The 25,926-nt window shown below is 47.6% G+C and overlaps 6 protein-coding genes and 1 non-coding gene across 7 annotated transcripts; 2 read left to right on the plus strand and 5 right to left on the minus strand.

The window, feature by feature from the left end:
• Positions 1-124: 124 nt before the first annotated feature.
• Positions 125-2,258, plus strand: F5B22DRAFT_617736 (cytochrome P450). The gene is made up of 4 exons (XM_047975637.1): positions 125-342; positions 402-552; positions 632-691; positions 742-2,258. Exons 1-4 carry the CDS (start codon positions 286-288, stop codon positions 2,043-2,045), a joined length of 1,572 nt encoding a protein of 523 aa, XP_047828297.1. The 5' UTR covers positions 125-285; the 3' UTR covers positions 2,046-2,258.
• Positions 2,259-2,720: 462 nt separating this feature from the next.
• On the plus strand, positions 2,721-2,816 carry F5B22DRAFT_t147. The gene has a single exon. It is a non-coding gene; the product is annotated as a tRNA-Ile (tRNA).
• Positions 2,817-3,769: 953 nt separating this feature from the next.
• Positions 3,770-5,764, minus strand: F5B22DRAFT_649166 (uncharacterized protein; the record flags this gene model as incomplete). Its single annotated transcript, XM_047979133.1, has 1 exon — positions 3,770-5,764. The coding sequence occupies one exon, from the start codon at positions 5,762-5,764 to the stop codon at positions 3,770-3,772; it is 1,995 nt and encodes a 664-aa protein (XP_047828298.1).
• A 1,192-nt stretch (positions 5,765-6,956) lies between these two features.
• F5B22DRAFT_617741 (cytochrome P450) lies at positions 6,957-9,706 on the minus strand. The gene is made up of 9 exons (XM_047975638.1): positions 9,332-9,706; positions 9,205-9,242; positions 8,549-9,131; positions 8,152-8,470; positions 7,949-8,063; positions 7,873-7,892; positions 7,673-7,703; positions 7,497-7,593; positions 6,957-7,443 (listed from the first exon to the last, which is right to left on the minus strand). The coding sequence occupies exons 1-9, from the start codon at positions 9,691-9,693 to the stop codon at positions 7,389-7,391; spliced, it is 1,620 nt and encodes a 539-aa protein (XP_047828299.1). The 5' UTR covers positions 9,694-9,706; the 3' UTR covers positions 6,957-7,388.
• A 2,545-nt stretch (positions 9,707-12,251) lies between these two features.
• Positions 12,252-15,363, minus strand: F5B22DRAFT_638151 (phospholipid methyltransferase-domain-containing protein; the record flags this gene model as incomplete). Its single annotated transcript, XM_047977549.1, has 3 exons — positions 12,252-12,320; positions 12,423-15,073; positions 15,153-15,363. 3 exons carry the CDS (start codon positions 15,361-15,363, stop codon positions 12,252-12,254), a joined length of 2,931 nt encoding a protein of 976 aa, XP_047828300.1.
• A 1,489-nt stretch (positions 15,364-16,852) lies between these two features.
• On the minus strand, positions 16,853-18,119 carry F5B22DRAFT_361080 (putative translation initiation factor eIF3 subunit). Its single transcript, XM_047971073.1, has 3 exons — positions 17,949-18,119; positions 17,247-17,883; positions 16,853-17,137 (listed from the first exon to the last, which is right to left on the minus strand). The coding sequence occupies exons 1-3, from the start codon at positions 17,966-17,968 to the stop codon at positions 16,913-16,915; spliced, it is 882 nt and encodes a 293-aa protein (XP_047828301.1). The 5' UTR covers positions 17,969-18,119; the 3' UTR covers positions 16,853-16,912.
• Positions 18,120-18,601: 482 nt separating this feature from the next.
• Positions 18,602-21,680, minus strand: F5B22DRAFT_361128 (uncharacterized protein). The gene has a single exon (XM_047971074.1). It carries the CDS (start codon positions 21,448-21,450, stop codon positions 18,967-18,969), a length of 2,484 nt encoding a protein of 827 aa, XP_047828302.1. The 5' UTR covers positions 21,451-21,680; the 3' UTR covers positions 18,602-18,966.
• Positions 21,681-25,926: the final 4,246 nt, after the last annotated feature.

Consider the following 25,926-nt stretch of genomic DNA (forward strand, 5'->3'; position numbering starts at 1 on the left):
GGACTGGCCATGTTGTTGGGTCCTCTTGAGAATGATGCATATACATGTGCATGTAGCGATCTCTTACTTCTAACAAATAAGCTTAGTGTTAGTTTTGGGGATTCTTAAGCACAAACTTGCTTCAAATTCACGTAACTAACACTAGCTCAGGTCTCTGCAAGTTGCGGGAGGTGCAGGCCGATTGAATTCATTATTCTAGTCGGCCCATCGTGAAGCCAGTCAAGTAACAATAGCAAGTAAAAACTGAAAAGGTTTCAAAGGAGATTGAATTGGAAGTTCGAAACGATGGAAGAAGCTTCTTCTATGCTCGCCGCATATCTCGTGGCAGGGTTTGCTACCTATGTAAGCTGATGATTTTCAGTTTCCAGATATCCCCAGACCTCTCACTGACAATCTACCAGATCGCGCTTTTATTCAGCTATCGTCTTTTTTTACACCCCTTGCGAGGTTACCCAGGCCCTTTACTGGCCAAGGTATCAGATGTCTATGGTGGGATTCAAGCTGGCTTTATGTCGCTTCATGTGAAGACTCGAGACGATCTACTAAAATATGGTATGCAAAACTAAGACTATTTTAGCTCCGAGAAACTATCTTTCTATGTGTAACTCTGTTTTAACCAAATCATTTCTAGGACCGGTCATGCGATATGGCCCAAATAAGTTGGTTTTCAGCTCTATCAAGGCGCTGAGCGGTGAGTACCCGTCACCCTTCACTCAGTTGACATGGCCTGATAAGAAGTAGACATCTACCAGAATGAGAGAGTAGCAAAGTCTCACTTATATAAACACACGGCTGCCACTGATGGCGTGTGGCATGTGTTTAATGTTATTGACAAAGCGTCCCATCGGTTCAAGCGCAAGTTAATCGGACAGATTGTCTCAGAACGTTCAATGCGGATATTCGAGCCTATCATGCTTCAGCAGATTGATGTCTTCATTCATATACTGCAGTCATCTGCTCAGTCGCGCAGCCCTGTCAATATGACTGAGAAGCTGAAGCGCTTGGGAATAGATACAGTCAGCCTTCTTGCCTTTGGCTACCCACTTAACACCCAGGTTGATCCAAAATATCGGTTTCTCATCGATGCCCACATATTTGGCAATTACCGCGCCAATCTATCTATGCAATTCCCGCTTTTTAAAAAGATACGAATTTATAGCTTTCTGGAGCTATTATTCGCTAAGGAAGTTCGCCAATACTTCACGGTCATCGAGAACATGATTACTTCAAGGGTGGCTGAGGAGAAGGATGTTAGACATGACCTCTACTCTATTGTTGCCGACAGTATGAATCCAGATGGTGGGCAGTACCTAAAGGACAGCGAGATTTGGGCAGAGGCGGTATTTTTCTTTCCAGCTGGGGGTGAAACTACATCAACGTTGCTAGCTGCGGCATTTTTCTACCTTGCGCGCAACCCTCTGGCGTATGAGAGCTTAGCGAAAGAGATCAGATCTTCATTTAAAGACGGCAGAGAAATAAAAGGGGGCCCGGTGCTTGCAAGCTGCAAGTATCTCCGAGCCTGCCTGGACGAAACTATGCGCATCTCCCCTCCTGCCCCTGGAACCTTGTGGAGGGAGCTTTCTTCAACAGAAACCTCGACCGAACCGTGGATCGTGGATGGCCACATTATCCCTCCCGGGGTTCAAGTTGGAGTTAATACTTATGCCACTCACCACAACGAAGAGATATTCTCTGATTCCTTCGAGTTCAAGCCTGAGCGTTGGAACGATCCAGACATTCCGCAAGAGCAGAAGGAACTTATGAATGCAGCTTTCCAGCCCTTTTCGATAGGAACTCGTAGCTGTGCTGGTAAGGCTATGGCATATCTACAGTCAAGTATCGTCTTGGCTAGAAGCATCTGGTATTTCGACTTTCAAACTGCACCTGGAGACCTGGGAAAAGTTGGTGGAGGTAGTCCTAGCTTAGGCAAGGGTAGACACAGAGAGAGTGAGTATCAGCTGTACGAAATCATCGCTGCGAATCACGATGGACCGAACTTGATTTTTCAGACTCGCAATGACGTGATTGGGGAACTTTCTACTTAAAACACCAGAGGCTGGGCAAGATGTGGAATTCTCAGTTACTATAAATTAGGGTCTTACAAGCACCTATTTGGGGAGTATAACAAGGGCAGAAAACTGGGCTTGGAACTGAGGATTCTGATTACAATGATCTACTAGGGCTGCAGTAGTCCTTGACCAACCAACTCCTTCTCGGCTGTTGGTGGCTTGAGATGACTCTATATACAAATGATCTGCCAGCCCAGACCGCCTGGGTCTCTAGGGTCTGTTTCAAGAAGCAAAGTCTGTATAACCTCACTTTCCAATATTGCCCAATATTGCCTGCATGTCTTGAAAGGTCATGAACAGCCCGCAATGGTCCTTCGTACGGCCGAAGTGCAAGGTGAACTGCATACTGCAGCCGGTACAGAGGTTACACGTGTAACAGCTTGCTATCTTCACTTCGGTGTTTAAGCTAGCGTAAAGCAAATTCAACCCTTATCTAAAGGATGAGGATGGTAATGGGTTTATAGGAGGGGTAATTACTTTAAGGTAAAGGAAGTCTGGTCTATATTTCCCTTGAACTTTATAACTATAAAATTGTAGGGTATACTGCAATTAACTTCTAAAACCAATGGACTCCATTATAAAACGGGCAATGATCTTACTTCAAACTGCACTTTATATACATTAAGATGAGTTGCCTTTTCCAATACAGTTGCTCGGTTAGCTCAGTTGGTTAGAGCGTCGTACTAATACAATGATAAGTTGTATCAAGTAATGCGAAGGTCATGAGTTCGACCCTCATACTGAGCAATTACTTCACCTCGATTGTGAGGAATATCTTTTGCTAGTTACAGCTTTGACCACCACGTACCACTCGGGAGGGTGTTTTTTTTAAATTTACATATTAGAATATCCTCTCTCAGTTGACTAGGCCTTAGAGGTAGATCATTTAGAATACCTCACACCTACTACCCCTGAGGAGCTATAAGGAGACTGCTGTTTCCCCACGGCGGTAACGATTCCCATCAATCGACCAACCAGTGACAAGTGCGAAGAATACTAGGGTAATCCGTGGGATACAGGCAGTATATTAATATCGGAAGCCAGCAAACGACTCGGACGAATAGCTCTGTCGTTTGCTTCTAATGTAATTAACGAAGTCACAGACAGTAAAGGTTTTAGCTCATGAGATAGGGAAGAAGCCTTTTGCATCATTTCCCTAACCAGAACAAGAACCTGACATTCTTTCTGAATTAGTACAATTGGGACTAAATTCAATGATTGCTGTTGAATTGCGAGCGTGGTAGAAGTTTGAGCTGGGCTGATGGGCACACTGCTAGCACTGGGCGAGAAAGCGGCTAAAGAGTTAGCAGAGAAGTATAATAGAATGACCCGCAGTTCACTGAACATCGAGGTTATCTCGTCTTAGTAGACAACCTGGCGATCGACCTTCATTTCTACGCAAGATTCACGCACAGTCCGCTCAGGTGCATAGTGTATTGAGATGTGGGTGTAAAGGATCTATTGCTTTCATGCTGGACAAGCAAGAGCAAATAATCCATAGCGTACGAGACTGGGCTGAGCCAATCCACGATTGATTATTGACACGATGTGGCTGAAAGCGCTGACCGCTGCTTTTAATAAGGCGGAGCTGGCGCAGAGTCGTGCAGTGTCATGAACATACCTGTAGTGTCGGTAGTTTCCGTACGCCAATATCATTTTTCATTATACATAAAAGACGAGCAGGTGTAAGCTATCCATACTCAGTCACTTGGGTCCAACCACTTTAGTAGTTTTTGCACCAACAAATCTTTCTTCATCGGTTTAGCGATGTAATCGTCCATACCCTTCTCCAAGACCTTCTCCATGTCGCCTGCGAGCGCGTAAGCCGTTAAGGCAATAATGGGTGTTTTAACACCGCTTTCTCTGAGTTTGGCTGTCGCCTCCAAGCCATCCATGATCGGCATGTTCACATCCATTAATATGAGATCGTATTTATCAGGTGCGTTGTCGAGCATCGAGATGGCATCTGTGCCATTGCTTGCAACATCAACTTGTGAGAAGCCAAACGAATGAAGCATGCGGCGCAATACTTGTTGATTGATTAGATTGTCTTCCGCGAAAAGGAGCTTCATCTGTGGAGCGATCTCTTCCAGTCGCTGTATCAAAGACTGGGCGTCCTCACTGGCCACTCTCAACTGAAGTTCAATGGAATCTCTATTCTCGAGTTTTTCTTCCGGTATCTTCTTCAATTTGGCCGTGAACCAGAAAACACTGCCCCGGCGGGTGGGGTTGGGACGATATCCTAGCTGACCATCCATCAATTCCACTATAGATTTGGCGATAGACAGTCCAAGACCGGTACCTTGGAAGCGTTTGTTATAGGATTGTTCTAGTTGTATGAAGGGCTTGTACAAATTTTGTGCGGTAGCATCAGTGACTTGTAGCCCTATGCCAGTATCGGTGACATTTGTGAGAATTGTACAAGTCTCTTCATCTTCTTCTAATATTGAAGTTTGAACGGAGACCGATCCTTCTTCAGTAAATTTTATCGCATTATCGACAATGTTCTGCACGACTTGGCGGTAACGTAGGGGGTCTCCTTGAATGGTCTTGGGTAAATCAGGCGACAGATTGAGTTGAAGCTTGACTTCAGGCCGTAGCCTGACTTGCGCATTCCGAACCACCGATGATACAATGTTCGAAATGTCGACAGGCACAGAGGTCATAGTGACGTTGCCCGATACTAGCTTGGAATAATCAAGTATACTATTTATCACTTGGAGGAGCATCTGGCCAGCATCCGCAATAAGATCGGCCAGTTCTCGTTGGTTTTGGGTCAAAGGAGTATCTAGCAGGAGGGTACAAGCAGATAGCAAGCCGTGCATCGGAGTCCGGATCTCGTGGCTCATATTAGCGAGAAACTCATTCTTTAGCTTAGCGCTCTCCTCGTATGCTTCGACTAATCGTAACTCAGCGTCTCTTCTCTCAGTTAAGTCGCGGGTGACCTTGCCAAATCCCACGTGTACGCCCTCCTTATAAACAGCAGTGATAACGACATTCGCCCAGAATCGGGTCCCGTCTTTGCGGTATCGCCAGCCTTCGTCTTCGACTCTGCCTTCACGCAAGCATATCTCAAGCTCGCTTTCAGGTTTGCCGTTGCGAAGATCCTCATCACCGTAGAAAGTGGAAAAGTGGCGCCCGACGATGTCTGTCTTCTTGAAGCCCTTAAGCAACTCGGCACCGTTGTTCCAGGTTGCCACGTAGCCTTTGGTATCTAACAAAAAGATCGCGTAGTCTTTGACATTTTTGATGAGCAGCCCGAGCGTCTCGTCGACTGAGAGCATATTCTGGGTTACCTCAATGGCGAGAGAGCCTGAGAGAGCCCCAGGCTTGAACGGGACCAGTTCCCATTCCAGGACCAAGGACAGCAACTTGTTCCCTCGGAAGATGGGAATGACGCGAGCGGACCAGTGTGAACCATCTTCGGCACTATAGGCAGCGTAGCAGAGCTGAGGCTTCCGAGTATTGGTAGCGACATCGATGAAGCGGATAAGGGGTATACGGTCGAAACGTTTCAGCGAGGATCCGGCGTAGAGGGCATCGAACACATCCTTACCGACGAACTCTTCTCGGCTTCGGCGGCCCCAGGCATCCAACAAGCCGTCCGAAACCCTTTCTATGCGACAAGTGGGCGAGAGGATGAAGGTGGGCACGGGGGACAAGTCCCAGAGATCCATGGCGTCGTTGTCGTCCATGGCAGCGACAAGCAACGGCATCGACAGTGTCAACTTGCCCCGAGGGCGACAATGAAGATTAATGCAAGAGGTGGTGGCTGGAGGAGGGGCATGATATCAGTATGGCGATCACGATTCCGTTCCATCGTGACATCGTGACATCGCGACGAGTCAGGCGGCTGCTCTGGACAAATAGACCATGGACGCTAACCCGAATCCATAGCGCGTGTAAGCGGCTAGCGATCGAGCGATCAGCTATAGCCTCGGAGGGACCGTCGGGCGCTTCGACGCGCTTCTCGGCACTGACCGTGTCTGTCACATCGATGCAAGTGTTGCGATACAAGTAGCTCGGGAAAAGCTGGAGTAAATCGGGATATATGAATGATCTCGAAGAAAGGCCTTTCAATTTGGGGGGGGCATGGCCAATGTACCATCTAAGTAACAGGAGTAAATATAGGTACCTACCAAGCAACTTTAGGTAGAACTTGGGCAGGGGCTACAGGCTAGTAGTAGCGGGCGGCTCCTTTCATCATAGGCTACCTACCTAATAAGGTATTCACAATGGAGGGACGGCTAGGGGTTTGCCAATAATAGAAATCTCTTTTCTACTTCAGGTAACTACACATTGTCGCATAGTTCTTCTCTCCTTCTCTTTTTCTCTATCTTCTCCTTCCAGAATATCATCAATAGAAATATGCGGAGGTAGTAGTAGGCCTCTGGAATCGGCGTCGATGAGTGACGTGACTGAATCTAGACTACACACTAAACCCCCCCCCCCCCCCCCCAACAACAACAACATTCTAGGCGTCAGAAACACAGCTCAAGGTAGGGATTGGCGCAATCGAAGATTCGAAAAAGGTTCCAGACTCCCAGGCTCGGGGCTGTGTGCTGACGCCAATCGGAAAATGAGCTTTTGCTCCGTCGACAGAGTTGAGCGTCTAAGCTTACTAGTAGTCGAGTCGACGCCGCCGCCTTTCTACCCATTCCGAAGGACAGTTATCAGTGCCCTTGCCAAATGAAGACTCATGTAGACCAGCAGCTATATGAACACTCTTTGACTTCTTATTGTAAATAACGAGGTTTCCTGCTCACCTAGTCTTCACGTGTAGTGAGACTGAAACCTAGCACACCAAGAGTGCATCAGTGATGAGAACACCCCATCGTCTAAGCTATCGACGGTGGGTCGTAGTATGAAAGCCTTCGCAGGCATAGGAGTGATTATACGAGGTGTGGAAAGAGAAACAAGATTGAATACCACAGCTACCTACCTACTCAAAACAGTATATCTTCTCAACAGTATCTATCCCCTCGACCAGGTATAGTGGCTACCATCCTGCAAACTTTCACACCTCCTGCCCTTTGAGACTTTATTGGGATGGGAAACAGACATATAATTATTGCTAATACTAGTACCGTCTCTCAATATCTCGAGATGAGGTGAGGATTGTGCAATCACAACAAGCCCAATTGGAACACAGCTGGATGGCGCTGTGACACTAAGACTTATTCCATTCTCAACGTCTACAAGAAAATCATGTCGGTTAATCCGCCGATTTGTCATGGGTGTTGTATTTTCATAGAATTTAATTCAGCCGTGATCGCATCAGCAATGTCATTGCGGATCCGAGCAAGTTTCAAAGGGAGGTTATTCTCCCAAACGGGCGATGGTCACCCGCAGGCCCATGAGGTAAACAACTGTGCTAAAACTAAGCGTGAGCATATCTTATAACCTGGTAAAGCTACAACAACTCACCCGCATTCCTCTGTTATCTCAGCATCCTCAGCAAGTTTGAAGTCATACCGCATAACAAGAGTGGAGACAAGCTTCTCCATCTCAAACCAACTGATATCTTCAATCCCAGAGAAGGTCAGTATATGTGCCGCAAACGGGAGATTATTTGGTGGCTTGGAGATAGTTGGATAACTCACTGCGCCCAATGCATCCCCGAGTCCCACCGCCCTTTTGGGAATTCGAGTTAGCTATAGTCAGTTTGGATAGATAGTCTGTATAGAGTACGTAAAGCTTCTGGAGAATGTACCTCGCTCGAGGATGAATAGAATAATGTAAAATGGGGAAAAAGTCGGCTTGCCCCAGAATGGTTAAGATTCCGAGACTGGTTTAGACTTACAAAGGAGAAAAAGAAGCGCTCTAATATGACTTATTGTTAGATGGCAAGCGTTTGAATTATACAGGTGTTCACGTACTGAGGTTTCCAGGATCTTCGCAATCCAGCCAGCGTTCTGGTCGGAACTCATCTACGTCGTCACCCCACACCTCTGGACTTAGATGTATGGCCCACGGACTAGTTCCCACGACCGTCTAAAAGCATCATTCGTCAGTATCATGGTATCTTCATTTAATGTAATGAGGGTAGATATATCCTATGAGAGGAAACTTTAAACCTTACTCCTGAAGGCACATGATGCCCGCGAATCATTATTCCTTCAGCCGGCACATCTCGGTCAAGCATGAATGATACGGGGCTAAAAAGTCTCATACTTTCATATATGATCACTTGCAGGTATGGGCAAGCGTCAGCTTCAGCTCCCTGGACGATCAAACTTAGCTTTCCATTAGCCTCTCGATCCTGTAGCTCAGAACGCAGCTTTGCTAAGACGCGAGGGTGGCGTATCAGGTTGAGAAATATACTGCGTAGAGCGGCTGAAGTTGTATCGGAACCTGCAAATATATTCGAAGTCATCATGAAGGCGATGGATAGGTCATCACTGAAAAGGTCAAATCAACTGTTAGTCTCTACTCACTACTATTGATACGAAAACTTATCGTTGGTGAAAAGAACTTACAGTTCTGCTTTAGTTTGTTGCACCTTCAACAGTCGACCCACCATATCTTGGTCATTGCCTCCTCTGTCTTTACGCTCCTGTACTTCTCGCTGGGCAAATCGAAAGAAGAATCCGTTTCTTTCATTGACAGCCAAGAGGTTCCCCACTATCGGCATAATCACTTTCTGGTGAAGCCTGAAAAACCAGCCCGCATGCATAAGCCACGCGGCATTGTCGAAAGTAGCTTTTAGTTTTGCAAAAAAACTCTCCTCTGTCCCCAAGGAGTCGGATCCCGAGGATAAAAACCCATATGGCTTGGTAAATGAGATGGCTCCTATCACATCGAAAGTGAAGAGCTGTACCCAGTAACCAAGGTCAATGACGGTTTTCGAGAGTGCTACATCGTCAAACTTTCTCAACACCTGAGCAATCAGTTCATCGACCTGTGTTTCGAAGTGCATAACCGATTCCATTGAGTAGGCTCTCGCTACTAGCCGACGTTGAGCGGCATGGATCTTCTCGCTGCGCTCGCCGGCCAAGTCAAATGGCCGCGAACCTTGAACTATCGAGTAGGAAGCCGACTTGGCATATGCCCCATTCGCGCCTGCAATAAATATAATGTGTTATTCCAGCTTTCCGAGAGAAAGAATTGAAAGATGACAGATTGTACCACTGACTGTAGATCTGAAGGAAAGCATCTGGATCAATAACGCTCCTTATCACTAGTCAGAACCAGCAAATTTATGGACATAAACTTCTTGACAAGCAAGCTTTCATAAGGTACTGTCTTAGGCGGTTACTCACAACTCGTTCGGTCCTATCCTTACCACCGACCCATGTCGTCGGTGAAGCGCTACCAAATCCCGATGCCAGTGACCTCTGTATGTCACATAAGCACGCCATGTTTTAGACAGTTTGGCAGCGAACGGCCCGGGAAAGACTGCGAGAGGGGAGAAAACACATTGATAGACAACATAAGCCAAGGCACCTGCAAAAAGTGTCACCAAGGCTGCCTTTGCCGTTGTTATGAGAGCGGTAGACATTGCGTAGACACCAATAGATATCATATTCAAGCAGCTTGGCTCATACGCTCTCTCAGGCACATTTGCGGCCAGAACAAAGCATACAGTGATATATATATTGCTAGGAAACCATCGACAAACCATTTTCAAGTAGAAGAACTTTTACTCCTCTTACTGTAACCTACCCTTCCTTGTCTAACACCGGCAGTATACCACGTACAAACTCCACTTTATTCGAATCCTGCCCAATCAGGCATGAAGTTGACGTGCTGGGGTAGTATCGTTGAGAGTACGAAAATCCTCGATTGATTACGCTTATCTTGACCACACGATCCCTACATTGCCATACGACTGTCACCTTGGCGCAGACATACATCGTTGATGCCAGAGCTTCACGCCGAAGCTCCAACCACCATCCGTCGTCTATATTTATCCGTCCAATGATTTACCCTTGATTGGTCCCGACCAGCGCCGTCATTTAGTTGACGTCGATTGCAGCTGTTCACAATCCCTGTTCCGTATAAAGTTCTTATACAAAAATATATCTTCAGTCATAGAGCAATTATCCACATCCACTTGAAAGAAGAACTCGCATTCTCGCATCGAGTCTCAACTCATGTAAAGTAGTAATAAATCCTTGGCTTACTGTCGGGTTGACCGGTCCGTGGTGAATACAGTGCTTGGACTAACCTCAGAGCTTGATTACTTGCCTATGAAGCTGCACTACACACCTCATGAGCCACTAGATCCAACGTCGCGTCTCGGTATCCTAAGCCACAACGGGCCGACCTGAACTCTGGACTGGCATTTTCTGATCAATCAAAATTTCGCGAACCGTTACTGATCGATGGCGGCTGCACGGCAAATGCCGGGGTCCGCACTTTCGGTGTAACGGGTTCGTAATGGACCGCGTGTTTCTTGATGTTGACGTCGTACACTGAGAGGGATCGGTCGACATTGGACTGGGAGGGTCGGGATTACATTGTACCCAATACGCTGACCGACGATGATTGACCTCCAGAGAGGCATCAGGACACACGCGCACGCCCCTTAATCGCATGCAATGTGTTTATGTCTCAATTGCCTTGGTCACCGATGCTAGAAGCTACTCAAAACGCCTATTGAAATGTAGAGACTATTTCTTTTTCCGGGTTTTTTTTTTCGAGTGTACAATTTCCACCCATTCACTTCAATAATATTCAGTCGAGACTTTCATGTAGGCTGAGTGTAACTCCGTCTCTAAAATAGTGGCATACTGGGCTTGGAACTGAGAAATCAGATTACAATGATCAACTAGGACTGCATAAGTCCTTGGCCAACCAACTCCTTCTTGGCTGTTGGTGGCTTGACTTGACTCTATATACAACTGGTCTGCCGCCCAGACCGCCTAGGTCTCTGGCGTCTGTTTTAAGAAGCAAAGTCTGTATAACCCCACTTTCCAATATTGCCCAATATTTCCTGCATGTCTTGAAAGATCATGGACAGCCTGTAATGGTCCTTCGTACGGCCGAAGTGCAAGGTGAACTACATATTCAGCTGGCACAGAGGTAAATCTATAGGGAGCCTACTCCACTGCTTTGCGCCGGTTCTCTGGCATGTCTTGATACGAATCACATCAACTTGGCAGAATCATTTCCAGTCCCTAGCTCTTGAAACTGGACGGCAGGGAGATTTCGACATTAGATCATACCAAAGCATCCTACTATCTACACGGAAGACGAAGGATGCTTATTCAACTTTGGAGCCGTTGACTCCCTTTCCCCTTACACCGCAAGATAATGAGGCTGCCAATCTTCCACGTTCCACCAAGAGTATGAAAACTCTTGTTTAGCAGTGGCAGACTCTTGTCAATCTAGCCATCACCGCTACCAGAAACGCAGTACGAAGTATACAATGAAACTCTCATTATGGCATGAAGTCTAAAGGGTCAGAAGTCTGAGGGCAGTCAGACTCCTTTAGACTAAATCCAGGCTATCTTTTTGTTCCCCTGTCTCCAGACCCCCGAGTAACCACGAACGCCCTAGCCCTCGAAGGGATAGAGCAACATCTGCACTAATGAAGCCAGCGAAGTACGGATAATACCAAGGAGTTTGATGAAAAGAGTATCTAATCGAATAATCAACCAGGCAAGAATCGTGTATGCTACACGGGGGCGTCTTACTTCATCTCCTCGCAGCATGGGAGATCTAAATGAGCCATGTGATAAGCATTGTTGCCTTCAGACCAAATCTGCAAAGCTCCGGCACTACTTGTTCAAGATGCTGCTACAGCCTCTTCACGCGCACAAAGACCTTACGAGATTAGTCACATGACCATTCACTAATAGAATATTACATATCAATCTTCGCAAAAGGGGCAACAGTATGTAATTGCCGTGCAGGCTACATACGCTATTTCTCCAGAAACGAGTCACATCACACCGGCTCTACAGGAACTATAATCATAAGAATTCAGAATTCCCTTTTTTTATTATATATTCTAATTTTATGTAAGCCTTTTTTTACTCTAGAGCATTTTCTTTGCTCATGGTATGCCGGAGCCTTACTCTCATAGGTTAACTACAACTTCCTAATCTTGGCTCTATATCAGAGCTTAGAGTTAAACCTAATGGTAAAGCACCACTTGTAGCAGATAGTGGACTCTATCAATGGCATCTACGTGTATTATCTAGCACAAGTTGCCTTCCCCCGCCACCGTTCGATCTATGGACTTGCTGGTTTATCACCTCCTGGCGTTGTTGTCCCTTTAGAGGCTGACATGCTATACGGTGCCTGATATTCCGCAGTATTAGCAATTTCCTGCCACGGAGGAGAAACGAGTATGTGTTTTCATAGAGGAAGGAAGGAAAGGTTGAGATATCGTTAAAGACTCACCAAAACCTGCTTTGCGTTACAAATTCTCCATGCAAGGTTTCTTATACTACCGTCCGCAGGGACAACTGCTGGGGCAAACTCGATACCAAACATTTGTCGAATCGCGTAAACGATGCGTTTTGCGTACTTGCCATCGCGCGCTACGTGGCTTCCCCACGGCTCCGTAGGCTTGCTAGGTGCGATATCGGGGTCTCGATCTAGACAATTTTGCACGACTGGAAGTAGAGCTGCTGCTACTGCAACCTGATAGCTTGCATGTACGTCGGCTCCCAATGGCACATCCTCCTCCTCAAATCTTGCTACATGAATCTCGAATGGTTGAGAGATGGCCATTACATTATGACCTCCATCGTGGTGATAACGGAATTCGAAAACGCCCTGTGTCCACCAGAGTTTGTCTCCTGAAAAGATCATTTCGCCCTTTACAAGCTCAACTCCATCAGGACCTGACGTTTGCACGGGAATATCGGATGCGACGCTTCCTTTGTCAGCAGTAGTAGACTCGTATTGACCAGGAGTTGTTGGAATCCAACGTCCTAAGGAAGACACGTCGGTAATTTCTCTTGATCGGTTGTCAGCCACCATGTATAGCCCAATCCAATCTTTCTTGCCGTGGTTTGATGGTGCATTCCATTTGACTTTGATTGGTGCACCGTACTCGAAGATTAGAGTATTTAGGTAGTTGGGGAATCTGCCAGCTGTTCCTTCTTTCCCGCTAGATCTTTCTGTGAGCGCTGATCCAGAGGAACTCTCTCCCTCAACAGTAATTGAGTAGTGTGCAGGATCATAACTTTCTAGGTTTGGAGTGAATTTGGCAATACCGAGCCGAGCAGGGTACTTGTTGAAGAGCGCTGTAGTATCTCTAACAATCGTCGAGACGCCAGCAGCTAATTTAGGGCGAGCTGCATCTAACAATTCCTCGACAAGGCGCGAAGTCTGATCCATGACTTGGTCCACACTACTCTGCCACTCAACCACGTAAGGGGGAAGTGATCGCTTAATGAATCTTGTTAAGCCGGCCTCGTCTCTGAGACTCTCGCCGTATACTTTCCGCATGTGAGGTTGTTCAACAAATTCAAGGAATCCGATAGTGAGAAGATGGCTGATCAAAGCTAGAATAAAGACTGCCTTGCTCCACGTAATGAGAGCAGCACCCCACAAACCTGCTGTGCCGATAATCCGTTCAGGGTTGTTCAGGAAACGATATATCGATGTGTAGTTGAGCTTTGCACCGCGCTCAAAAAAGAAGTCGCCGAAGAACCAACCGAACTCGCCCAGTGACTCGTAAACACTCACGGCCGTCCAGGCTTGCAGAGCGACGAGACTAGCGCCGATCACATGTCGAAGTAGAACGAAATCATAGCTCCAGTCAACAGGAACCGAGTACGTCTTCCAGCAAGCCGCAATGAAAGAGGCATAGCAAAGCATATGAGATATATGATGCATCCCCTTCCACTGCCTCCAGGCTTCGTCTGTGGTGTCTCCAAACTTGAGAAAGTGGCGGGTCCACATCTTGTCTTCAGACTGGCGATGTAGTATCGAGCCCAAGCCTACGGAATACCAAATTCGCCACACAAGTGCGTGCACAACGAACAAGGTCTGCCAGAAAGGAGTCTGTGGGGTAACCAGCGCTAGTATGGTGAGATACGAAAGCAACAGGCATGTCGAATAGTCCGTATTTCGAAATAAGTCAATATTTCGGAGGCCGAGCAGACTGTGGATCTCGTGAGGCGACGGCTGTTGAGGGTTGGACGAAGAATCATCTACCGACTCTTGCTCGCTCGTCTTAGGCGATTGCGCATGACCATTACTATCAATACGCTTGCGAGGGGGAGGGGGATTGTATGTTTTCTCGATGTGGGGATTCTCGATGAGAACTAAGAAAGCAAACTGACAAGCGTGGGCGAGGATAGATATGAAAAGGACGGCATAACTTCCAGCCATCATAGAGATCCCGTAGTAGCCTGCGTAGCCAATAGAATACATGGGGTGCGGTGCCATTTCAAAAACGCCGTCGAATGTTAATTCTTGGTCGACGAGGAAAAAGAAATCACCCCAGTACCAGGCATAATCTTTGACGACGCGGAGCGCGTCGACTTTGACCCAGAAGTTAAACGCGACGGTGGCAAGACCAAGTACCCATCGACCCAGTGTTATGAGCAAAGGTTCACCTGCCGGTGTATGGGTGCATGCAATGGCGAAGAGAATATACGACACGAAATCACACAAGAGGACTAGATCGACGAATCGACGGAAGAGTAGCCAGGTGTTATACTCGATAGGAGCACTGTCAAAGTCGAACTCGCTGTGGATCTCGGTCTTGCATTCACGTTTGAGAAGATTGTATAACCAGGGGCGTGGGTTCTTCCCCGTCGAGGGAAGCTCGAAGAGGCGCCATTTCTGAGCCCACGCGACAAGTGTGTTGTCGTTAGATTGCCAGCGCAGCAGGATGCCGATCCCAGCGTTGTAGGCAGCACGCCAGAAGAGATATATAGCAGCAAAGACGTACTTTCTCTGAGGCGATGGTAGAGTATATAGTGCTAAGATGTGGGCGGCTAGTATAGCTAGTACGAAGATGTCGCTTATATTCTTAGGCTTCCTGGGATCCAGCATCTGTGGGATCCTGTCGCGAGTAACTGGCACTACGAAGACTGTGACAGCATACGTACTCACAGGTTAGTCAGACGTTCCTCTCAAACCACGGTCGCGTAGAAGACGCTTGGTACTCACCCCTTCCATCACGAGTCCGGCCATACGTCTTGCTAACCTCTTCAGCGCGGGACCCCTTGCCATCTTGGTCGGCTCGATGCAAGGAGTCATCGTTCCCCGCATCGGCATGAGCATGAGGGGGAGAGGTATTGCCGTTGTTGGGCTTGTCGGCGGCGTGCCTGCGACGCAGCTCAGAAGCAGCAGGGTTATTACCATTGGCTGAGGGAGTCATGATGATTGGCCCGACGTGACGGTGCTGCAGAAGGATGCTCAGTGTCGAGGCGAGATGACGAAATGTGTTGAACTTCGTCGATCGCTCGCAGCTGCGAGGCTAGATGTTGAATTTAGACAGTGCACGGTTGGTTGATCAACCGCCTGCTCGAGTAAAGCGTCTTATTCTGATGTGAAAAGTAAAGGAGAGGGAGAAGAAAAGAGAGAAAGAGATAGAAAGCAAGACAAGTACTTAGGGGAAGAAACGTCACAGCACTAGGATTGGCCCGGTAGCTAACTTTGTACCAGGTATTGTCGGTAGATTGTAGGGAGGTGCAGGAGATGTAAAGGAGGCGAAGATGTGGGAGTTTATTAGGTGAGGATTATTTACCTACATATCTACCTAGGTATTGATCCATACCGCCAATTATTATTGTCGTGCGAACTGTTTTGAGCACGAAAACCCGCCCATATCTTCGGTGCTGTCATTGTCACATTGGCTACGTTGCTCTGGGTCTGGGCAGGAAAGGAAGTCTGGGGTTGGAGTGGGTGCTAACGTCACTAACGTCACTAGATAACCGCCAGTTACCTAGCGAAACAGCGTTGGAATCACATGTCCAGGTCCTTACTTAAGTCGACAACGCCTTCAATCCAGAGACTATCCCAGACCATCCCAGATCATCCCACCGTTTGGTCGCCGCTAAAGTCCCTAGCGTGATCGAAGAATGGAAAAAGTGGTGTCGATTTATCCGGCCCAACGGGTCTGGGCGGCCTTGTTATGCCGATTGCAGCCACTGGCATCTTCCCCCTCCGTCCCCCCCCTGCTTGTCACTTGTTGGACAGGCGCGGCACCAAAAATGGCCCCGAGGAATAGCCTTCTCTCGCCCCCATCCACACACGACTACCTACCTACTATGTACGGTATTCGGCCAACCTCGGATCACAGCCTCAAAATGCACTTTGCTCCGATGAGACATGTATACCTCCTGCTGTCGCGCCTTCGAAAAAATTTCCAAGACATAAATGGCCTAGCTTAGCAGTACAAATATCTCTCATGATCGAAAATACCTCGTCGGGGTTGTCGAGTAGTCACTGCGGTTGAGATAACTATAGAATTATCCAGTTGCTTCTCAGTCCTATTGTGACTAATTTGTTGCGCGTTTTGACTTAAAACCACCGGCATCGGTGGACAAAAGGGAAAGGTACAACAATCCCCTATCGAGGTAAATTAGGCCCAAAGCTATCCGGGCTTTACTTAGTCTAGGTAGCGAGGCTCATGCATGTGCTGTCGTTACGTTACTATTGTCCAGGGGAGGAGAGTAGTCTTTCGAAACACATCAAACAACTTGCCGAGCTTTCCACCCAGTCAACCTAACCTGTCTGATGTACAAGTCTCCGAACCTCTACTCTTGTTTAACGTGGACATCCGGGGGAGAGTAGATAGAGAGTAGAAAGGACCATGAAACCTGGATAGACACCACGTAATAATTCCATCCTGCATAAATGCCCATGAAGATTCATATCGTATCATTAACTATCCGCTCACGTCTCTACCGGACGTCTATGCAAATTTACTGAGCCTTTTTTGCAAATTCCACACGCAAAATGAGATGCTTGAAACCATATCCGTCCATCTTCGCGCACGCCTTGACGGCATCGCCCCGGTCCGCAAAGCTGATGAAGGCGAAGCCCTTCGCTAGACCGGTATCCCGGTCCTTAGCGAGGAATACACGTGTGACGCGACCAAACCGTTCGAACATGTCGCGGAGTTCTCCTTCCTCGGCCATTTCGGAAACCTAGAAGGCATGGTGTGTTAGTCGTTGTCTGTGATGATACTCGACGCGCGGACGGGCCCGCAAATCTCAAAAAGATTAGACAGAGATGATGGGTCAAACTGTAACTTACGTTGGTGACACGTAGTGTTGCAAGATCGTCCCGCTCGCCGTATTTGCTACCGCCCATCCTCTCTCCAGCAGCACCGGCGCGGTCTCCTCGGAGCGCAGGCGGCACGTAACTGCCCTTCTTGCCTGCAGCGCCGCTCTGAGCGGACGCGAGCTCGTCTCCCATACCGGCGGCGACATCGGCACCACCCTCGGCGCCAACTGGGGCCATCGTGTCCTTGTAAGGACAACGGGCTGTGAAATGTTCGCCGTTGCAAATACGACACTTGACGGTCTTGTCCTTCAACTGCTCCTTCATGGCGTTGGCGTTGGGGTCCTTGCTCTCATCCTTCGTATCCTTTCGCCAGTTGGTGCTGAGCCGGAAAATGATGTTCTCGCCGACCGATGTCGTGTCGAGCTGAGGACCAGCCCCATCCTTCTCGGACAGGCCGAATTTGGACCAAGTCTTGCGCTCGGCAACGCGGGGGTTCACAACCTCGCGGTGTGTCACCAAGCGGATGCGACGGGTTGTCTTCACTTTCTGGCCATTCTCGTTGAACCTGTATGTGATCGTGGTCTTCGTGCCATCTTTGTTTTGGATCGTCTGAGGGGGGGGGAGTTCAACGGCGACCTCGTCGGCCTCATCGTCATCGGCCCAATCTCTGTGAAGGGAGCACTAGGTCAGCGTGGACATGCTCAAGAACAACTGGGTCGCAAGTACTCGTACCTAGGTTTCGTCGATGCCATTTTGCTATTCTCTAAGTCGAAGATCTGGGGAACAGGTATGAAGTGCAGGCTGGTATGGCGGTACTTGTGCAGGTATGTCTGTTGCAGGTGGGATTTTTGCGATTTAGAAATAATTCTGAGGCAAACGCAAGGCCGTGTGGGGCGAAACAACCTTTTTGCCCCGCGTTATATCTGTTTAATGCTTAAGTCCGATAGAGCCGTGTTAAGTGTAGACGGGTCGCACTGTAGTTTCCCATCAATAGGTACATCAATCATGCTCAGATATATCTCTCTACTTTGGGTAGGTACTTACCTTTCTTAGGCAGTAGGTAACTTTCAAACTCTCAAGGATGCGAGATATAAATAAAAGTTCCCGATGCATCTCATGTACTTAGTATGCACTATACTTTATTTATCTCGATGGCTCTAACAGCACAGAGTTCATACATACTTTTGAAAAAGTCCTGGTCGGTACCCGTTCTGCAAGTCGCTATTCATCTCATTACAAACTCGTTTCTGGCAATCTGGCAATCTGGTATGTGTTCACCTGGTAGAACTTTGGAAAGATAGCCATTGGTTACAGTTCTAACCGGGTCTTCGTTGAATAAATGACGTAGGGTTTGCCGGTTATAGAAGAATTGGTTGATACTAAATGCATTCAATAGCAGTTTTGCTATCATGTCGGATCAGGTTATAACACTATGAAAGTTGAAAATACAGAAGTACAGCGTAAATAACATTAAATAAGCTAGCTATCCTCGTCTGTATGATAGTATACAATTCAGCATAGTGGAAGCCCATTGCCAAAGAAAACCGTTCCAGCATGTAACTCATGAAAATGCCACACTTGCCGATTCCTTAAACTGCAAACGCCGCGCTCTGGCTTCCGAACCAGACCAAGACCCTCATAAAAATCGTTAAAGACATGATATATATATACGTGAATTATAACATTGACCTTGTTTGCACAAGAAAAATGACCATAACAAAAGGGAACCGATAGGGGTTGCGAGGTAAGGTTAAGCAGTTATGCTGTTGTGCCCTGCTGAAGACTTTCGGGGAATGGGAGGAAGTGCACAGTTCGGAGGTGGCGCCGGCGGCCCATCGTTCAATTGGGGCATACTGCGCCGAGATATGATAGACTTTTCTTGGGTTTCGTTCGTAAGAGACTGAGGTGGAGGTCGGAGTGATGGAGCAGATCGCTTTGGGGAACATGATGATTTGACCGCAAGGTTTCCCTTGTTGTCGGTCGTTACTTTCGGTTCATTCATAATGGCCGATGAACTGGGTAGGTGGTGAGAAGAAAGGCTCTCGCTTATAAAGCTTGATCTCTTGGAATATGATTCCTTATTTGGCGAGGTCCCTGAAAGTCTTCGTCGCGGACCATACGAATCAAGAGATGAAGCCGCCCTAGTGATATGTTCATCCGTTCTGCTTTCGTTTGTCCCATCATCAATGTCAACTCCAGAGTTTAAATTAACTTGATTGCATGCATTACTAGTAATCTCGGTTACACTGCTCAGCTGTGAAGGCTGGATCTGAGCAGGCTGTCTGGGTAGGCCTACTTCAACCAGAGTGCTCATCTCGGATGGGCTGCCCAGGACAGAGGTTCCATACTTTAATTCCATTGTAGAGCTCTGGCAAGAGTCAACCGAGATTGATATTGAATTTGGTGATCGAGGAGATCTAGGTGATGGCTGATCGATTACTATCGACAGGGGCCGTGACATCAAAAGCGCTGTGGGCGGTGTCTTCCGTGATGTTTTGCCATTCCTCTCATGATCGACTGGCTGTGGTAGATGATTAGGACCGCTAGGTACTGACGCATTTAAGGAAAATCGTTTGCCGGCTGCATGAGGCACGCTGAAGTTCGGAACGCTTGGTCCACTGATTTGCTCATTTTCATGGCCTGTAGACGTTGTAGGACTAGCATACGGGCGAGAGCTTTTCTCTAGTGGTGCTTCGAGTGATGAAATCATAGTTTGCATTGACTGTCTTCGGCTCACAATGGCTGTAGCATTCGGCCGTAAGCGGACTTCAGGCAGGCTTGTGAGGGGTTGTAAATCCTCCCCTTGACTGCAAAAACTCGCTCGCGTTGGGGAACAAGCTGGCGATGAGCCTTCCGATGTAACCATCGTTCTCTGTCCAGAAGACATGTACGAGAATCGATGACTGCTACTACTATCCCGCAAGTTATCAAGGCGTTGGCCGTCAGACGAGATCATGCTAGCTGTCGGCGAAGCATTATCCATATTGTAGGCAGATAGTCGATGAGGCAAAGAAATAGCAAAGCCATTCTCCATAGAATCAACTTGTGTATTCTCCAGCGAGTAAGAGAAGTCTCGTGGAATGCTCCGCGAAAATCGGTTGCGATCCTTAGTGATGATGACCCTGTGACTGGGCTGTGCTGTTATCTCAGAGGCTTGGTCTTCAGCCTCTACATTCCCTGTCTCCGACGTCCTCCTCTTACCGCCGTGTAACTCTATTTCTCTTCGGAGGATCGCCAACCAATTATCCATACTTTCTGGGTTCTCAAAAACGAGCAACATATTGGAAACGTGTCTATTATCCCTGATTGAAAGTTTTGACCGACGAGATCTGGGGGTCGCAATCGTGTGTCCATCAGCATCTGTCGTAGAAGCTATCTGTAAAACCCAGTGCCGCCCAGGGATGAGGTCACTGGCGTAGGCGGCAGACGTGGCCGTCAGCTGCAAGATCTTCTCTGGTACGCGATTAAAAGTGCCTTCAGCGGCGTATTGTAGTAAATATCCGGAAGTGACTAGGACGAATATCTTACTCGTCCATTCCGACGGATTCCTAAGACTGGCAAGTTTCTGCTTCTTCTTCAGTGTATCGCCCTTCATAATGAGACTGGGATCGCTCCCATGCTCTGATGTTTTCATCCCAGGACCGCGACTGAGTTTGTTACTTGCCTCGCTATATCGCGCGAGAGTTTCCAAAGGGACGTTACAAACTGGCAATGTCGCATGCTTCACTGCCTGCGGGTAAACTTGGAAGAGAGGTGGTGGAGTCCATGGCTTAGTGATAACACGTCCACGTACAGGCGCAGTCGGTTGAAGTCTGTCCTTCTGGGAATCACTTTGTGGTAGATGAGGATTAAACCTGTCGGTAGAGATCGACCGCGGGTCGACGGACGTCGGGCTGACTAGGGATGCCTCTGAGCGAGATGAATGTAGCTTATATGGCCAGTTGCTGAAATCTACCAGGGAAGCTCGAATACCTGGCGGCCGTGATGCGCTTCGTGATGATTCTTCGTTTATGTCTTTGTCTCCCTTTCCTGCCTTCGTCCTGTTGAAAATCCCCCTTAACCCAATCTTTGACTCTCTTTTCATTGACTTCTCAGCGCGAAGTGGCACTCTGTTCTCACTTTGGACGGAGTCCATATTGGGTGGCCGTGCTCGTCGTAGACTAATTGACCGGTCATGGAGTGCATCTGAAGTATTGCCCGAGTGGGCCTGACGCTGCACTTCACCTATCGCCATTATTCGTGGCTTTTAGGTATGACGGATATTCAGGGTATGATGAGGCCTTTTGACGTATTTTAAGACCCGAGTATCACGAGAGAACGAAAGATGGAGAGCGCAACGTGCTTTTCCAAGACTGGCGACGCAACATAGAATAGGCAATGCAACTTATAAACAGAACCAGCCTCAACAGCGAAGGAAAAGTACGATACAACAGCCGAGGAGGGCGCGAAAATGAGTGGTAGTCGTGAGAGCAGGCTGATAGTAAAAAGAAGCAACAATAAGCACGCTAGTGATGGTCCAGATCAAGGACGGGCTTGTTTTGAGTGAAACCTCGGTTCTCAGCTAGAAGGTGATGACTGGACCTTGGCTACCTACTTAGTAGCTCTAATTTGAGCAAAACAACCTTGAAAACTCGTTCTTCTCAAGGGCAACCAGCTATGGGGAACTGGTGTGCCAAAAGCTCGGATATAATATGTCAAAGCCAGGCAGATATGAAGGAGCGACTTGTATACAGCCCAAACGAGGGTGAAACGGCGCAGTTTTGGTTTGGAGAGGGAGAGAGAGTGGAGGGAATGAAACAGAGGGCTGGGTAGAATGATGGCCTGGCTATTAAGGATGTTGGACTGTCTGCGTTACCGCGACATGACGAAGAAATGATTGGCCAAGCACGGCAGAGGAAGTGACCAAAGTTCGCGTTGGAAAAGGCGACAAAAGTGAGGGAAGAGGGAAAAGGTGCTCGAATAGAATGATGCGCGCCAGGGCCAGAAGTATGCGTGCGGGTATCACAGTTGGAGGAGGTACATGAAAGTAGCATACATAATACATATATAAGCAGGTAGTACAGAGTATACTTACATGTAAATAAGGTGGGCTGTTGTTGGGAGACGGGCAGACAGGAGGAGGAAGAGGAGGAGGAGGAGGAGGGGACGGTACCGAGCAGGTACCGGGCCATAGGTACCTAACGTAGGTACCCTGGTGCCGCCGTGGGTTGGGACTGTGGAGTACCTACTAAGGGTTTGTGCTAAAACCCCCCCTGCAGCAGTGACACAAGCTGTCGGGGCCGGTCCGGGGTTCCATCACGCCCAAGGGCAGCGCCGGGTTAGAGCAGAGGGCGGGGCTCTCGACTGCTGCACTAGACCACTTAAGTACCTAGACCAACCGGTACATACCTAGGTACGTGTAGGTAGCTATGCATGTACCCACTCCGCCTGCCCGTCCTTTGGTACATCTTCTGAAGCGGTGGTGCAAGAACCAAGGCAAAAAAAAGAAGGCCTAACTTAGTGCTATGTAAGTAAGCATACTAAGTAGGTAGATACGATGGTATATTTTTATAAATATCATATCATTGTAATCTCTTCCCAGCAAAGTCGGGAGACTTAGTCGAGACCATAACCTGGACGAAAAGCTGTCCAGCCCTCTCTTTCTTCCCCAGCTACGTAATTCATCTCTTCTCTGTAGCACCACCCTCGTCATTAGATATTAGATGTTCAGCTGTTACAGTACATTGTCGGCCGAAGCTACCATGTTTGCTGATCTGTGATCTGATTCAGGGAACTCCCAATCCACCACCGACTTTTACCTAGCACAGAACGGGATATCTGGCATTGGTGTTCCTATTTTAGGGATCCATTTCCTGAACTCACCTTACTCTACTTACTTATGTACATACCTACCTACCTCGCATACCTACATGTAGGTAGTTAGGTAGTAGGCTGTAGCACAAAATACCTGTGGTGATACCCTCTTATCGCCACGGTACTTTCTACACATGCAACCGCCACTCACCCAACATTGAAGCGCACCCCCAATATTGAGCCTCAATCTAGAGTGCCCATTGACCTTTTTGATCAGCTGTATCGTGTGTGGAACTCCACAATTAGCAAAGCCGATATTAAAATCGCACCAAAAACCACTAACGCGCGTCGTTGTGCCATTGCAACTGTTCCCTTTTTGGGTTTATCTGCACTCTTGGCGCCCGTTGTGGACATGCTTGGGTGTCGGCAATGAATCAAGTTTTTCCACAAAAAAGAAAAAGGAAAAAGGACTTCGCGGGCATGGATTTGCATGTTCAGTCAAGCAGCGATGTCCAATTAGCAGCAATTGAGATTTTCTAACAAGTCGTCGTGTTCTCCTGTAGGAATTGCAAGTCGCTCAAGCTGCGGGAAGAGCGGAGGGCAGGCAGCCTGACAATGTTTTGGAAAAAGCGCGTTCGCGTCGCCCCGAATCCCTGATAGACTTGGGCGAATCAACGACGTGTCAACACTTAACGTCATTCTCAACTTCCTATTAATTCCGGGGTAGCAACAATTACTGGATACAGTACAGAGATCCCGAGTCATATTAGCTACCGTAAGTCAGCGTGGCTTATGACAGCCTTGTTAGGCCAAGACAGAATTCGGAATTGTGTTTTACAATGCCATATAATGTCACGAGGCTCAATTATACTACCATTGATTGCAATACCACCAGACAATGACCGACGTATCTAGAGGATCTAGGAGAACCTCCTTTTGCTCATTTGACCGGAGCAGCCATGGTCATCCTCATGGCTCGGTATCCAAGTCGTGCAACGAGAGCCACCACTTCTCATTGCATTGGCAATGTTACTCAGCCAATAGGTAAGTGGGTAGAGGGAGACCTCAGATGATCAACTTCGGGAATCTAGCATTGCCTGCAAGATTATTGGTACACACAGCCTGCTGCTCAGTCTGCCTGTTAATCAAAAAGATGGACAGTGGCAAGCGGGCCTAGACCAACCCAAATTGCAGTAGTCAGTTTGATGTGCCGTCGAACCCGTGAAAGCGTGGGATATCCACCCCCATAAGTATACTACGTAGGAGTCAGTTGCCGTGACTGTGATGCAACCGTCAGGCTACGGGGCTTAGGTATTTAGCTTAATGGTTTCTAGTACCGAGAGTACATATTATCCTCATTGTCAGAAAGGGCAATTCTACCATGGGATAAATCTGCGCGTCTTACCCCAAAAACGACAATTGAAACTACACAAATGCGTGGGTATTGGACTAAAACCCAGAAAGAAGACAAGAATATGCCCTTGAGGACCACGCTTCCTAAACACTTCGGGACGTCCTGCTGTGCTTCGTTGCGTCGAGTCTGGTCTGCATTGAGTCTGCGCAGTGTATGTGCCAGAATTGGTACCTACCTACGAAGTATGCCTACCTATGCCCATGTGGTGATACGTGCCCTTTCCAGACAGCGGAACTGCCGTACAACGACAATAGGCTTCCCGCAGAGATGTTCATTTGCAGATACGAGCAATGCACACTGCATCTCGATGCATTATCGTCGCTATTTCGTCTACTGTACATATACTAACTCCTGCTGCATACACGTATATTATCTACCCAAGCCTCCATATCTGTATACTAAATGCTGCATACATACAGTCTCGAGTTGCTTCCTAAACTCCATAGACAACACTAGTTATGCACACTACACAAATGCGTGATGTTCCTGCAGTAGTTTGGTGCGCCAGATTCTTCTGGCCTTCCAGAAAACTGGGCCGACAGGAAAAATGTTTTCTCTGATAGCAATGAATGCACTCTGTAAGTCGGTTGCTTCAGGTGATGTGTTATCATACGACCGATCCCGCAAGAGCTTGCCAAAACAGAATTAAACTTATCTTGGCCTCAGCCTGCTAAGGATATTCTTCCCATACCCTTGTACAAACAAGACCCCTCCAATCACGCATACTCAGGTACACTAGAGAAATATCGCCGTTGCGCATCACAAAGACGTTGTCAGAGTGGCTTAAGGCTGTGTGTCTTAACAATGTTTTAACCTTTAAGATCGCGATGTACTTACATGTACATAACTTTAGGTAGGTAGGTAGCCACATGGAGACCACTCGACTAGGCACTTTACTGTAGGTAGGTAGGTGCTTTACATTATTCATTTACTTGCATATTACGATGCAATTATATACATGCGTGCCCTCTCTTTTCTTTCTTTTTCTGTAATATACATATGCCTTTACAGTAGCGCATGATGCTGATCAGGTCTACTATGTATCTCGCGTAGGTATGAAGAAATACTACCTACGGTAGAGTCTATTGAAAGGCGCATATTGGCGCACCTATTAGGTAAGTATTAAGCCAGGTAAATCCACCTTCGAGAGATATTATATTACATATATGTGACCTTCGCTGCCCACTCTATGAGACTTACAACTCCTTGCACAGCTTTCAGCTTCTTTCAGGCCTTCAGAGTTGTTTGACACTTACCAGCAGTACCTACCTCTACTACGTAACTGTTCTGTGGGCTGTTGTCGGCAGTTGAGGTAAGCTAGCGCATAGCACTGCACTGCGCCCGCTAATTGTACATAATCAATCAGCTCTCCTCCGGCATTCTTTCTACGCATAATACTACTTTGGTTCAGAAAGAAAAAGAAGAAGAAGAAGCGTCTCGCGCGTCATAGTCGGGGTTTGACCTTATCATCAGCTCTGCTGTAGTGTACGTACGAATTTTCCT

The sequence above is a fragment of the Xylaria bambusicola genome (assembly GCF_022495145.1).
Source record: "Xylaria bambusicola strain CBS 139988 unplaced genomic scaffold F5B22scaffold_40, whole genome shotgun sequence".
In the NCBI taxonomy this organism is placed as follows: Eukaryota; Fungi; Ascomycota; class Sordariomycetes; order Xylariales; family Xylariaceae; genus Xylaria; species Xylaria bambusicola.

What these genes read in the sequence shown, in the direction of transcription:
- F5B22DRAFT_617736 (XM_047975637.1), top strand. Translation starts at nt 286, where the DNA reads ATGGAAGAAGCTTCTTCTATGCTCGCCGCATATCTCGTGGCAGGGTTT. An exon ending in TGGCAGGGTTTGCTACCTAT is followed by an intron (nt 343 to 401) that starts GTAAGCTGATGA and finishes ACAATCTACCAG; the next exon opens with ATCGCGCTTTTATTCAGCTA. An exon ending in CTCTATCAAGGCGCTGAGCG is followed by an intron (nt 692 to 741) that starts GTGAGTACCCGT and finishes GATAAGAAGTAG; the next exon opens with ACATCTACCAGAATGAGAGA.
- F5B22DRAFT_617741 (XM_047975638.1), bottom strand. Translation starts at nt 9,693, where the DNA reads ATGGTTTGTCGATGGTTTCCTAGCAATATATATATCACTGTATGCTTT. An exon ending in AGGATAGGACCGAACGAGTT is followed by an intron (nt 9,243 to 9,331) that starts GTGAGTAACCGC and finishes ACTAGTGATAAG; the next exon opens with GAGCGTTATTGATCCAGATG. An exon ending in GAGATAACAGAGGAATGCGG is followed by an intron (nt 7,444 to 7,496) that starts GTGAGTTGTTGT and finishes GCTTAGTTTTAG; the next exon opens with CACAGTTGTTTACCTCATGG.
- F5B22DRAFT_361080 (XM_047971073.1), bottom strand. Translation starts at nt 17,968, where the DNA reads ATGGCATCGACGAAACCTAG. An exon ending in ATGGCATCGACGAAACCTAG is followed by an intron (nt 17,884 to 17,948) that starts GTACGAGTACTT and finishes CTCCCTTCACAG; the next exon opens with AGATTGGGCCGATGACGATG. An exon ending in CAACACTACGTGTCACCAAC is followed by an intron (nt 17,138 to 17,246) that starts GTAAGTTACAGT and finishes CATGCCTTCTAG; the next exon opens with GTTTCCGAAATGGCCGAGGA.
- F5B22DRAFT_361128 (XM_047971074.1), bottom strand. Translation starts at nt 21,450, where the DNA reads ATGGCGATAGGTGAAGTGCAGCGTCAGGCCCACTCGGGCAATACTTCA.